Source organism: Anguilla anguilla, chromosome 8 (assembly GCF_013347855.1).
Source record: "Anguilla anguilla isolate fAngAng1 chromosome 8, fAngAng1.pri, whole genome shotgun sequence".
NCBI lineage: Eukaryota > Metazoa > Chordata > Actinopteri > Anguilliformes > Anguillidae > Anguilla > Anguilla anguilla.
The window spans coordinates 29,371,403-29,385,713 of record NC_049208.1 but is presented as its reverse complement, the minus strand read 5'-3'; the positions used below and the strand labels follow the sequence as shown (position 1 = coordinate 29,385,713).

At 43.2% G+C, this 14,311-nt stretch overlaps 1 protein-coding gene across 2 annotated transcripts in view; it reads right to left on the bottom strand.

Moving 5' to 3' along the window:
- tinagl1 (tubulointerstitial nephritis antigen-like 1) overlaps window positions 1-14,311 on the bottom strand; it is a 29,778-nt gene continuing 15,467 nt past the window's right edge. The window contains exons 8-12 of one of the 2 annotated variants that reach the window (XM_035431541.1): window positions 13,879-14,065; window positions 12,627-12,672; window positions 9,433-9,556; window positions 5,170-5,215; window positions 1-4,704 (exon numbers count right to left, since the gene is read on the bottom strand). In XM_035431541.1, coding sequence (XP_035287432.1) covers window positions 4,528-4,704; window positions 5,170-5,215; window positions 9,433-9,556; window positions 12,627-12,672; window positions 13,879-14,065 — 580 coding nt within the window. In that variant the 3' untranslated portion in view covers window positions 1-4,527. The remainder of the gene's footprint in view (window positions 4,705-5,169; window positions 5,216-9,432; window positions 9,557-12,626; window positions 12,673-13,878; window positions 14,066-14,311) is intronic. The other variant, XM_035431542.1, reaches the window with a different exon arrangement.

Genomic DNA, 14,311 nt, shown 5'->3' with positions numbered 1-14,311 from the left:
TTGAAAAGCATTTTTTTTATTGTGAGACATGGAAGAACACTGCTGTGGTTTTGCATTCAGTGTACACATTATGATAATACACGGCAATACATGTGGCATGAAAAGAGGGAACACGACAGCCTTCCAAGTCTTAAATTGACAAGGAAATATCCGTTCAATGGTGTAATCCCACCAACAAAGGCTTTGAAGGTGTTTCTATGCATTTGCACTTCTGTCAAAAGACAGCTACACCACTGAGTACAAGAACTCAACCAATCCGTGTGAGCGGATCATCAGGGCAATACCGCCCACTCCCAGCATACTCTGCTGAGGCCCATTGTATCCCCTAACAACATGGTTACTCAATCTTGATTCCAGGGGTACTCTTTCTACTGGGTTTTTATAGATGTTTTGGTTTAGATGTGCTCATCTGCATCATCACCTGTCTGGTATCTGCTTATAGTCCTCTGTGAAATAGAGGTGTTGAGGAGTGGCTGTTAAGACTGACAGAATGACACAGGCAAATTAATATTGGTGTTAATTAAACTGAACACTATTAGCAATGAAATTAACAGTCTGGCTTTACCAGTCATTTGGAAGAGCTGGTGGAACTAACAAGAAACAAACATGTTAAATTAACCCCTTAACTTTGGTAAGCTTTTAACTTACTTTGTTTTAACACAGAAACTTCCAGCATGTTTGTTAGACACAGGACCGATTGAAGGTACAAATAACTTTTCAATTAGCAGCTCAATCATAGGTAATTCAAAGAAATCATTTGGTTCAATAACCAGTATTTTTCAAGGACGATAACCAGGAAGGATTATTACTACTCTATCTCAATCACATTAGGACTACCTACCAACGGTGGCAGTAATGAACCCACAGCATTGCAGAAAGGTATTTAGGGAGGTCCCATATGAATCCTAATTTTCAGGAGCACACGAGACTGCATTTTCCCAGGTTTGGTCAAGTTCAACCCCATTTCCTACACATGACTTGGATCCAGTTTGTTAAACTAACTTCATTGATCCAAGTAATCTATTCTCAAATTATCCATATAAGGAAACAGCTGCTGGATGATTAGATGAGAAAATGGGCCCACCGACTTAAACAGAATTAAATGTAATAGGTTCATGGTGTTTCTGGATAGGACCCAGCTCAACTAATTGGTAATATTGTTTTTTAAACTGAAATAGCTTGGATTTAGTGCTAGTGAGCACAAATTTAAGCTTTCATAACATTGATCATAGCTTATAATGGTTGTTGTACATTTAAAAAAATAAATAAAAATTGGTCATCCCCTATGCTTACTATCAATGTTAACACAGAATTTCTAAGCAAATGGAGAGGGAAATGCATCTCAATCCATGTTTGTTGCCAGTAACTTACTGAACGTAAACCATTTTGATTCCAGGGGGAACCACTGTTGCTATTTAGCTACTACTTTCTTAGCTGCATATTCATAGATGAATCAAATTAAAATGCCCTTCTTATTATTGAAGACTTTGAAAAGCACTAAATAGTTTTAGAATTTGTGAATGAGTCATTAATTTATAATGCTGGAAACATAAAAATACAAAGAAGCTTAGAAAGGTTTACAGATTACAGATCGTACACACATCAGCAATATGCCTTTTATGTGCCAATATGATTTATTGCAGCTTACAGGTAAGTTTTACAAAACCCATCACTCAGTCAAATGAGAGTCATGTGATCACTGATGACAGAAAGCATTTATTGCTGATGTGAGGGACTCCACACAATAAGATGACTTCATCATGGCTAGGCATGTTATTGTTTAGTTTGTACTTTTTCACCCCCCCCCCCCCATCCCTAAAAAGCAAACAGCTGTGCTTATGCTCAAGGGGGGGTCACATGACCCCAGTGTCTCACTTCCCCCTCCGCTCTCCCCGGTCACGCCTCATTTACCCAGAGTGCATCTCTTGCCAGCCCCTCTCGGCTTTGATCGTCTTCGTCTCCCTCTTCGCTTCATTTGAACGGGAAAAGCAAAGTTACGTCTGCATGGATGCGGTGTGAGGTCTGTTTATCTCTCCGCCTCGACCCGGCACCACACGTTTCGCGTTTGTTTGAGCGCCGGGATGGTGCCTTTCATGGAAGTGAGTGAGACGGGAAGTAATGACAACGCTCTTCGCTCATGGGGGAGTGTGAATGGAAGCGGACCTCCGGTGAACCACGAAGAGTACATAATATTCTCAAGCCGCTTCAGCATCTCTGCGAGGTTCTGAGAGCTTTCCATGCATGTTAGGTAGGGAAGCAGGCATTATAGATCACCTAAAGCTACACCCAGAGGTGCACGTGAAACCATTCAAAGCTAAACTGCAAATTAACTGTCTGAATGGATTATCAGGGAAGCGACGTCTACCAGCAGCACAACAGTGAAAAAGGCACGATCTCAAATGTAAGCATGGTTATGGGCACATATTCATTGGTATGGGAAATTTCTTTTAAAGCGCAGCTCAGAAATCAAAAGTCAGTTAAATGCAGAAATATATTGACAAGCCTCAGTCCCATCCAGTGATTCCCATACTCAAATCTGGAAACTCAAATTCCACCGGATCGGATTGGACTGGTTTCTAGCTCAAGTAAATCAATGGCCAACCCCCTCCCTGAAGACATGCAATAGTGATTTCATGAGCTGTTTTTGGCTTTGAAATGGTCAGCCATTGAAACTTGCATGCGCAATATTTCAATGGCTTATCAACTGGAGCACTGGGTTGAATGGGTTGAATTCATCTACAATGAGACTGCGCCAAACAGACTTTGGCAGAAACAACCCCGCCCTCCCACACCCGCCTCCTTCAAACCCTGTTGCTTTGATTTCTTCTTTTCAGAGTATAAGCACCTTCAAAGCTGAGCAGGAAGGAAGGGTGGGAGGGGCTGAAGCCATTCCTTATGGAGCAAAGCTGTGAGTCTCTTACAGTAGTTAATCAAATAATAGCAATAACAGCAACAAGAATGACACCAGACAAAACACAGAATAAAATAGATTAAGACTACAAAACTGGCCAGCCCTTCATCTGGAAAGGCTGAATGGTGTGGTTTGTCACAACTCTTATTTAAATCTATAAATAAATGAAAATAAACACCCAGAAAGTCAGATTGTTAAAGTGATGAATTTCTAGATATCGTTACTTAGTATCTCAAGAACTCGTCAATTATGCATGTTTATAAAAAATAAAACTAAAACATTTCAGTAATCCTCTGTGTATGGTTGGACAGGGGAACATAACTGCAAATGAAAAGCAACAGAACTGAAACCATAAACGATAACCCAATATACGATTTGCATTTTTCTAAATGTTTTGTTTTTCCCCCAAAGATTATGTGAGGGGAATCAAATAAAATGACCCTGATTTTGGAGGTCTCAAGGATCAGGGCTTTGAACCTCCTCACCTGCTCCAATGATTCAACAGAAACAGCTGCTTTCTGTTTTGTATTTACATGTATTAAAGAGGATTTCTAAAGAGGGGTTACTGAATAGGATGCAATGCTGGGAAAATCTTCTCAAATGTCAAAATGCTGAAACTCTCTGTCGTCATGTGATTATTTGGTAGAGGGTGGCCCATGCACATTGTGGGAGATAAGTTCACCAGCCTGAGGTTTTGCTCTGTCTTATCATTGTCTGGCCTATACTTTGATATGTAACTTTCAGATACATAAAAGAGGCAAGATAAGTCAGACATAGCACTGCTTTAAAGTTTGGCAAACCCCACCTATTAAGCAGAATTTTCCAAAGACTATGGGTGTGCAGGCCTGACATACATCTACCACAGTCTTTGAACGTAAAGGGTTTTCTTTTGTTTTTACCATTGGCCTAAACTGAAGCCTATCCCCATAGCCAGCCTATCCCCATAGCCAGACCATCCCCAGTCCCTCCCCCTTCTTCCAGCCTGTGGTTCTGCCCATCTGTGTGAATGTGTGGAGTGCTGCGTTTCGTTATGTCATCGACTGTTCAGAAATGCTACAAACAGGGACAGGAAGTGAGTCATTTAGCAATAGGAACTGAGTGAGCGTTAGGTCCTCAAGTGGTAAAGAAAAAAAAACAGAATAGTAGAGCAAGTGTTATTTTCTGTCTAACAGTTCCAAAGGAATGAGGCTCACTAGCCTACATACTACATAAGGTGCTTGCTGTTTTTTTCACCCCAGCCTGTCTGCTGGGAGTTGGTCACTGAGAATTATAGACAAGGAATGAAAAGTAGCAGAGTGAGAGATCTGCTCATCTCCACCAGAGAAGAAACCAGTTCAGATCAAGCTTGTCTGTCCATCGTCATCCAGACAGCGGGACACGCGCGCGCACACACACAGAAAAGAAAATTAGACCGGTTAAAAGCCTGGGAGCCTTTGGGGTGCGAGCTTTGGAAGTGAGGCCTGATGTGTTTGCTGTTCAGGAAGCCAGTTAGGGGGGCAGTAGTTATGCTCCCATGTGGCTGGCAGAGGTTTTGGCATCTGAGAGCGGAAGTCTGCGATGTACATGGGTCCCTTGGAGGAGGAGGAGGGTTGGCAGGGAGGGCCGAAGGTGCGTCTCTACTTGCGCTTGTTGTGGTGGTGGTGGTGGTGATTGTGGTGGCTCTGCATGTCCTCCATGGTGACCCTGCCCCACACTCCGATGACGAAGGCCTCAATCTGACACTCGTTCTTCCCACGGGCGATGCGGAAGTAGCCATTTTCTCCCCAGTTCTTTCCCCAGGAGTTGGCAGCAATCTGCGGTAAAGTAAGGTGAGAAACAGAAGGTCAATAATAAAGGCCAACATATTAAGAAAAATGCTTATTCTTTTAATTGAAAAAATGTGAAATTCATGGTGTAATAACCCTGGGGCACCTGCCAATAAATTATACTGTATGTTGAAATAAAATGAAAGAATGGACAAACAAAAATAATTTGCAATAGGTTGAATTGTCTGGGTTTATATTTAGTACATTAATGTTATTTTATTTTGGAATGTTTATTTGCATATTTGCATTTCAATCACTCTCAAACGGATATTATGTGAGTATTGTAATGTCACAACTTTTCAAGGGAAAATTAGAAAAATTGTACTGTAGCCCCTTTAAAAAAAAAGTTATATCTAATACTATATATAATGTATGACTTCCAGTAAGACAATCAAGTACATATGCCAATGCACTATTATTTCCATAAGGAATTAGTTAGTCCCGTTTTCTTACCCAGTACTTCCGTGTTTGACCAGTATAGTCTCTCTCCTCTCCCCATCTGAAATACAAGGCAGAAGCATTTTAAGTGCAGGAACTTTCAAGCGCTAGTGAAATGTACACTTTATAGCTCTCCATTAGGTAACACTGTAATACATTCACAGCCCATTGTGCTCTAAACCCTTAACATCTTTGGTGAATGAATCATTAGACTAATGATATAAATTCCGGCACCTCTCCTGAATTAGTTACTCAAGAACCTACATTTGTTGTTAGGAGAAAATTAGCGAGACAGAGTTTCCTAATCCCAGTGTGAACAGTATTTTTAGCTGAAGTACAGAAGGACAAAGGACAAACAAGCTGACTACAAAGGCATTTCCATCCCAAGTATGTGTTCAAAGGATGTTTTCCAAGGAATTTGTTGGCAGACATATAAATCCTAAAGGGTTGTTTGCCCCTTGAAAGTGGGTTTGAAACAAGTGACGTGAAGCTGGAGGAAGGGGAGCTCCATCCGGGAACAAAGAAGCATCTATCTTGTGCAAAAGGCATCCTGAAAACAGGGGTGTATTTAAAGCCAGTTGCCCCAACAGGCCTGAGAGCCACTCCTTTAAGACACTGGCGTGTGAAACATTATTTCCCCCTCTCCAAAGAAAGCAGAAGGGTTGGACAGACAGGAAGTGGGCGTCACCCCAGACCCGTGTCATCTCACGACGGACAGACAACATCGGGGGGTTTGGTTGAGGCTGATATCTTGCCCAGGGGGAGATTCGATGGCCTCTCTCTCTCCTCCGAACAGCATACCCCAAACGGAGACAGCTTTAGGCTACCACCCAAAGCTCCCAGCATGCCCTGGTCTTCAGACAGCTCCACCCTCAGCTCTATTTTCATCCTGTTTATGAAGCATATTTCCTCAGCGGTGATGATGTCCAAGTACTTGTGTGTGTGTGTTTGCGTGGGCGCGCACGTGTGTGACTGTGTCTGTCTGCCTGTGCATGAGAAAGGAAACTATTTCGAGCTCATTCCTAGCTAACTTCAGAGCTTTCAATACAAATTCTGGCACCTCTCCTGAATCTATGACCCCTTCAGTCAATCTTTATTTTGGAAGCTAATCCAGACGGAATCAGACTTCAGTAGACTGTTATTGAACAAATAAAAAAGCTGTGCAAATAAAACATCTAAAGCAAAAAGATTGATTGTAAGATGAGTTTTTTTAAAGGCCAGGCCTGTGCAATTGGCAGAACAGGCTCAAACAGTGGATGCCACAGTAGACTTTTATTATTTAGCTGGGAGATGGACTCCCTGGGGCCTAGGCAATCACAAATACCACAGGACCTAAAAACAGCCAGCACCCCACCACCCCAACCATTCCAAACTCCTCCATCTCTTGTGTTTTATCCCCCTCTCTCCGGTACATTTGGGACCAGGCGCTCAGACAATGGCACTTCCACAAGAGTGGACATCAATGTGCTTTCCACAAACTTTCCCAGGCTCCAGGCTTAATGGAGCTCACTGTGGCTGGATTTTCACTGTCCAAACACTGACGCCCCCCTTCCCAGTCACTCCATCTCCACACCACTCATGCCCTCTGTACCCCCAACCCTGGAGCCCACCAAAGGAAGTGCAGTGTCAGCAGGGATGGTGCAGAAGAGAAAAACAGGGTGTAGCCAAACACCTATTAACATCATCCTCTTATCCTTGTTATCATTATCGGAGTAGCAAACATGCAGGCTCATACACAAACAGGCTTTATTGACGTGTCAGTGTTGTTAAAGCAACACTGGCAGTGCCATTTCTGTTAGTAAATAAAAATGGGGGAAAAAACATCAATTTGCATTAGCAATGAACACATTTTATTATAATATTAATTTAAAATATAGAATATAAATGAATGCTAAACTGATGAATGGTAACAGGAGGGAATGGGGGTTTTGGAAGACCAAACGCGACTGAACAGGGATTCTTTAAGCTATTCACCTGAGGTAAAATAACCACTGTCTCGAAAGAGACAAAACGACAGGGGGAAAAGAACGAAAAGAAAAACAATACTCCTAAGGGAGAGTGTCCCAATGAAAAGCTCTAAACAACCCGCGTACTGGGTAAAAAACAAAAGCTTAAGGAGTATGAACTTTCTGGAAAAAAAAAAAAAACTGCCTGTGCAGAAAACAGGGTAACAGACTTTAGGTTGTGGCACTAACTTGTTGCCAACAACCCATTAAGCTAAAGACCGTTGTGCTAACTTTGTAGCTACAACAATCCAATACCGCAAACTCGCAATCCTATACCTTTACCACACTTGACAGATTACCAGCTCTCGTGTAACGTAAGTGACACTGAAGCGAAGTGTGGCGGCTTGCTAGGGGTTTAAATAGAAAGCCAACAGGTGCAAATTGTAAAAAGAGATTTGCACGCGTATAATTCAATCAAGGAAACGAAGAAAACGTAATGGCCATAATAACTGAAGAAAATGCGTAGAAAAAACAATGGCCGTAATAACTGAAAAAAAGGCGCAGAATAAACCAATGGCCGTTATAAATGAAAGAATGACGCAGGTGGAAAAGAAATGGTGTTATCACCCAAAACCATGACAACACCTTAATTTATAAATTTAATTTATACAATTGGTTGCAAATATCATTGACATATTTATTGAACTCATATGTCTGTGGTGACAACCCCATACTATGGCAGTGAATTATATTTTTGCGCTATGTTTGCAATATTAAATAATTATTTTTATTTTATTTAGTGCCAAATTTTTGGAATCATCACTGAATACATTTCTGTTCTGTGCTGGCTAGGCTTATGTACAATGCTGATATTTTATTTAACATTTATTTAACTGGGGAGAAGTCTTTTGAGATCAAAATCTCTCTTGCAGAAGAGACGTGGCACTTTCTACACATACGCATACGCAGACACACATACACAATCTCACATACTGCGCTAACCACATAACCACACAATGCTCCAGGAAGACCATCCTGCATGCTCTGTTTGTCTTGATCAATAGCCGATCAGATAAGAACCGATAGCGTCTCTCGGATGATGCTTCCATTCTGTGCAAGCTCTATCTGTTTTTCTTTCATCCCCCGGCAGCATTATCCTCTCCAGGAATGGCAAAAAATCACACATCACTCCAGAAGCAAAGAAATTGTTCCCCTTTTGTCAGACGCTGTGTTCCAAACATGTGCCCTGAGAGAACCACAGGCTGGCAAATTCGAACTTGCCGAAAGTGATACCGCGTGAGGGCAACGCTCTTCTCTCCCCAGGCCTCTCGCCTCTCTCTCTCTCCCTCTCTTTAATTTCACAAGACACAAACTGCTCATTAAGGCCAATTGTAAACCAGCTGGTCTGCTGAAGCAAAGAAGCCAAAATATTTACAGGAGAAAGTGGGCCCGGAGCATACCTTGGCCAATGCCAGACATGGAGAACTGTCGCAGACGGATGGCAGACAGAGGCACAGGGACGTCTGTTCTTTCAGACGAGAACTAAACGATCCGGAGCCAGGGAAGGGGGACAAGCTCAGATGTTGGGGCAGGGGGTAATGAGAGTGGGGACCTGGCTATAGGTTCTGGGTGAAGTCGGGGTGTGCGGTGCAGGGTAGGGGAGTGGCAGGGGGCGGGAGAGGTATGGAGCTGATCCAGGTGTACAGTCTGCCTGCATTTTTGCGGTGGCTGCGGAGAAGGAGGCAGACGCAGACAGCCGGAGCCAGGGTGTGTGCGGAGCGCATCAGCTTTTATAGAAGTGGGACCCTTAGTCACTGGGCACACCTGCAGGGCGTGCTGGTCTATTTCCTGAGCACGATCGTACGTTCTTGCATGCGAGTTACACATACATCATGATTTCAGGTTGATGCGTCGAGAATAATATATGTGCCCGCGTATGTATGTGCAGGTGAGCATTTTTGTGTGGGTGCACAGGAGAGAGAGAGAGACAGACAGTGCAGAGTGATATGAACTTGGCAAGCAAAGACAGGTGAAAATAAACTAGGTGTGGCTTGTGTACTTTGCCACAGATCACTTATTTAAGCTGTACACATGGGAAACTCAGATCTGCTGCAGAGGTGGGAGGGAGGTGAGGTCACCAAGACCACTGTGCCTCCATACAGCCAGACACACCAAAAGGCTGCAGGAGCCATATCCAATGTCCAGTCCATGGCCTTGTATTCTCTGCATGTGTTTGTGTCTGCCTGGGCTCAGCCTAAGATAAGGGGCACACACAGACTGTACTGCTGTCCATAAAGGGGGAAAAGGAGACCCTGATGGATCTGGCTCTTACCCGGTGATCCTGACGGAATGGGTGCCGTGTTTGCGGTACTGCTGGGGCTTGTGGACGTTGACGTCCGTGTGCCGGTAGATGCCGCTCTGATAGATGAAGAAATCCTCGTGGACTTCCAGGATAGCTGAGGGGGGCAGAGAGAGACACATCCATTACATCACATGTACACATTTACAGCTTTGCTTGGCAGAGCTGCGATAGAATTAAATCTACATTGTTATGTATAATTGTAATCTATAATTACCTATAATTACCATCTGCTTAATAATATATTGTAACAGAGCGACACATCTTCATTAATTAACATTAAACATCCATTTTCAGCACACTGCAGTATTAAAGTGAATACCTCCTGAATAGTTAAGTATTTAGGAAATGAACCCTAGAGCCAGTGTTTATATAGCTGTACTGAACACAAACACATAAAGTGTGTTATCGATGCAGGATATCTAACACTTTTCCTGGGTTTTATTCCTGTTCACATCACCGCTTGCAATCCTTTTCAAGCCCTATGCCCAACGCGGGATACAAAGTCGTCGCAGTCAGGTGTAAATTTTAGCTTCAATAAGCCTTGAGAGTAACAGCACCCAGAAGAACAGCCCTGTGTTGGTTATTACAGCCGCGATGCTGTAGGAAACCTGACCAGCTCCTGAAAGGTCAATGTCCATTTAGGGTGAGGACTGACAGGGGTGGCCTCGTTCTCTTAAAATTTAATTATAAAGAGCCCGGCCGCCAAAGCCTTTCACAGCAGGCCGGTTAATTACGAGCGGCTGATCATTTCGCACTCCCGCCCGGACACAAAATCCCCGCATCAGCCTTTCTCTCTCTCAGTCGAAACACAGTTTAGAAAAAGAAAAGGAAAAACAAGAGATGAAACTTGGCGCCGGCCCAAAATTCCCTCCCGCTGTTAGGAACAATGTGGCTGGGGACTGGCACAGGCCACCGAGAACCTCTGCTCAGCCACACGTGTGTACGTTCAGGCTGCCAATCTGTGCATGTTCTGTCTATCCTTTAAATTCAAATATGTTTTATTTTCCTGACAATATAAAGTATAACAAACACACTCACAATAAAATATAAATGACAAAAACCGGGAAATCACACTCAAAGATGATAGTATGGGAAATAAAGAAGATGCCCAACACGCTTCAAGCGAGCTAAAGAACAGAGGACTGGATAGGTGCTCAACAGTCAGGATGGTCAAATTAGAGTAAAAATTCCTTACCCAGCCACTTCATGGGGACTGGCCCAAAATAAGGAACACCGGAGCACACGTTGCTCAGGGCAAACAACACTGTTTTAATGAACAGGGTGGGACTGGCATTTCGACATTTACAATGTCTTCCTCAGAGTAAAAAAACACACATGTCAGTCCCATCCTGTTCAGTTCCACTTACTAACATCCATAATCTATAATTCTACAGCATCTGAAAATTCTGTCTGATTTGTAAAGTACCAACTTTATATTATGACCACAAAAGGTCTTGTACATTTTGAAGTTTGCTTTAACCTAGGAGAGCCATTCCAGAAATTGTCGTTCTATCTAACAGGAGCCATGGGCATGAACCTCTGAATAGTTTCGTTTTGTGAATGGATGGAACGTTAATTGCGACCGTCTCCCACCAGGTGAGACAGGGCAAAGTTGAAAGGGCAGACCGTTAACTGCTGACCACGGGCACAGACACAAACAGGTCGACAAGGTCAAGCATAAACTCCTCCAGGGTCACAACCTATACCGGAGGCATCATTTTTCACCTCATTTGTGGATGGATTGAGGCTCATATGTACAAGTTTGGAATTCTTTAGTGATCTTCTAAGATGAAAGATGTCTGGGCTTGTGCAGGTACCCCCCCCCCCCTTTAATTTACTTAGATGAAACACAGAACTTGAACCCCGTCTGTCACCATGTAACATATATAAGCACACAAAATGGAAATACACACAGACATGTAACATCCATACACAACATATAGACTGAAAGAAATCTCAAGACATTGTTGACTCATTGCTGTACCTTAGTCTATTACAGGGCACCTTTATCAAAATACTTTTATTATCTATTGTGATTTCTACTTCTATTGTGATCTTTCAATTGCCTAAAATTTTCTTTTCTCAAGTCTTTAAAACGCTTAACAAATGTGTCTATACTATTGTATGTGATACCGGATGCATCCATTTTAATGGACAGATTTGTGACTTCCTTGTTGGTGGTCTTACACTGCTCCAGTGGCTCACCATGGAGAACCATTTCAGCTAAAGAAGTACCGAAGACTGTGGTGCTAAATGCCACAACAGACTGTGAAAATACAGGGTGCTGAATGACTGCAGTATTCTGTAGCACAGACGAGCGTGCATGAACAGCGTGTCAGCTGCCTCACTTATAAAAAGAACAGTTCACAGCCACTGTAACCAATACAAACACAATTGTGAAGAGGGCTAACAGACTTTCACTTCATGGAGGGAGGCAGTGCATGACAAAAATGGGAAGGAGCTCCCCCAGACCTCCCACTGATTTCCAGAACATGAGAATTCTCTGGTGTTCCCTACCACCTCACTGACCAGGAACTCATACAGAGCACTAACCACGCCTACAAGGGCTGACTCCACCCAATATTACCACTCCTTCTATACAGCAGGGGTCAGTAGTATCCAAAAAACCCAAGGCTCAGTAGATCATATGAGCCACACTGCATTGTAATTAAACATTCCTGTCCAATAATGATCTTAATGCTTGAGATAAGATCTTGACACAAATGCATATTGTAAACTGGTTCTTTGCATAGTTCTCTCTCTGTCTCCCATTGTCTCTACCAAACACACATACATACAAAAGCATAGATTAATCTGGCATATTGTCTTTCCCTCTTCAATGTGACTCTGTCTCTCTGCACCCCTCTCTGGACTCTGTCATGTGTAGTCTGGGCCTCTCGCCCCTTTGATCTACTCTCGGATATGGGATGGAGAGATGACTGAATGGATAAGACCTGTGTGGACAGGAGGTTTAGCTCTCTCTCTCTCTCTCTCTCATACACACACACACACACACACACACAACCTCCATAATTCTAAAGCCGGTTCACCTCCTGCACAAACCCAGACAACAACCCTTCTTTTACCCCAGTGCTGTGTTAGGCAGAGAAGTATCTGCAGATTGGCAGGCTTGGAATGAACAGGCACATGGACATCTCACTCACCTTGCACAGGGCCATTATCCATGATCTCCTTCATGATCTCCTTCTCCTGTGAGTGAAATAAATGAGAAAGGTGTGCATGGATGTATACAGTGTATGGAGTGCCACTGCACTGCAGGACACACAGGAAGTAAAACATGTTACGAAATAAATTAGTTCATAAATAAATGGAAAACCGTGCCTGAGAAACACAGACATGATGAACAAAGCAGAACTAAAGTCACTTCAATAAATTTAATAATGCATCTTTCATTTTACTCGACTTGTTCACATGTATTCTAAAAACCAGACTGGATGTCTGTGTGTGTGTGAGTGAGCAAATGAGTGAATTTAAACAGTCTTCCGGTGCAAATTAACTTGATGATTATGATCAGATCTAGGAGCAGGTGCTTAGTGCAGTTCAGCACCCCTGAGCCCTCATGCTGTCATACAGGATCAGAACCAGAACCAATCAGAACCAGAGCCAAGCAGCTGCAGGGTGTTCACTGGCTGAAGAAGAAAGCTGTGGTCTCTATGACGGAACAGCACGTGTAAACCAGTGTCAGCAAGCCAGAATTCAGGGGCTCGACAGCAGACTCAACTAAACTGTGTGCTTGTAATGCTTTTTACCTCTCTGATGTTTACAAGTTAACCTCTGATTACAGCCAAGAGCAACAACCACTGACAAAATTACACCACCAGATCACCTCATGGACAGGATACAAAATATATTCCCAACTTTTCACTGAAATAAGAGTCCTCAGATCCCAGTAGTACTGAGTACATGGATTTCCCATGTCTGCTCTGCAACTTGCCAAGTCAAGGCAGTACAGTGTGTGTGCCGTATGCCAAAAGCTGCACTGTTTCTGAGGAAAGCTGGCAACAGACTAAACTTGAAATCTGCCCAAACAAAACAAGGAAAACTGGGTAGGAAGGAATTGGAATTGGCATTCTGGCAAAAAGAAACAAATGAAATGTCAGCCAATTGTTGCCACATAAAAAAAAATTGTGGTGCCGTGTTTCTGCTAATGTGAAAGATATCTGTCCCAGGAACGGAATATGTGTTCGGACCTGAGCATATGTCTGTGAGAGAGAGCAGGTGTGTGTGTGTGTGTGTGAGCGGGTGCCAGTATTGGAATGTGTGTGTGTGGGTGTGTTTGTGAACAAGTGTGTGTGGGTAGGTCCGAGTGTGTGCATATGACATTGTCTGAGTGGGTGGGTCTGCAGAGATGAGGTGGGTAGTGTAGGCAGGAGTTGTGGGGCAGCTGGTACGTACATTCGATGACAGCCTGTAGGGCGGGGTGGACTGGTAGATTTCGTTGTGGTAACTGTGGCTGTTGGGACAGTGGGCTGTGGCCTGCCTCTTCCCCCGTCCCACAGAGCGGCTCTGCATCATGCATTGGCCCACCTCAGTGGGGGTGTGCTGGGGCGGGGTGAAGGGGTAGCACTCCTCTGTCACCACCCTGCATCACATGGACACACATCAAAACTTAATTTGTATAAGTTTTATACGTTAAATACATAATTTGAATTAATTTTACTTTATTGCGACATTTGCTATTAGAATTATTATAACTGCATCATTATTACTATAATTAGAGATGGAAGGAAAGTACAGTAAATGTAAGAGAGTCAGTTACGATTTAAGGAGTACTCTTCATTCATTCTGAATCTCCCTAAATACGATTCAGGAAGTGGTGTAGCACTGA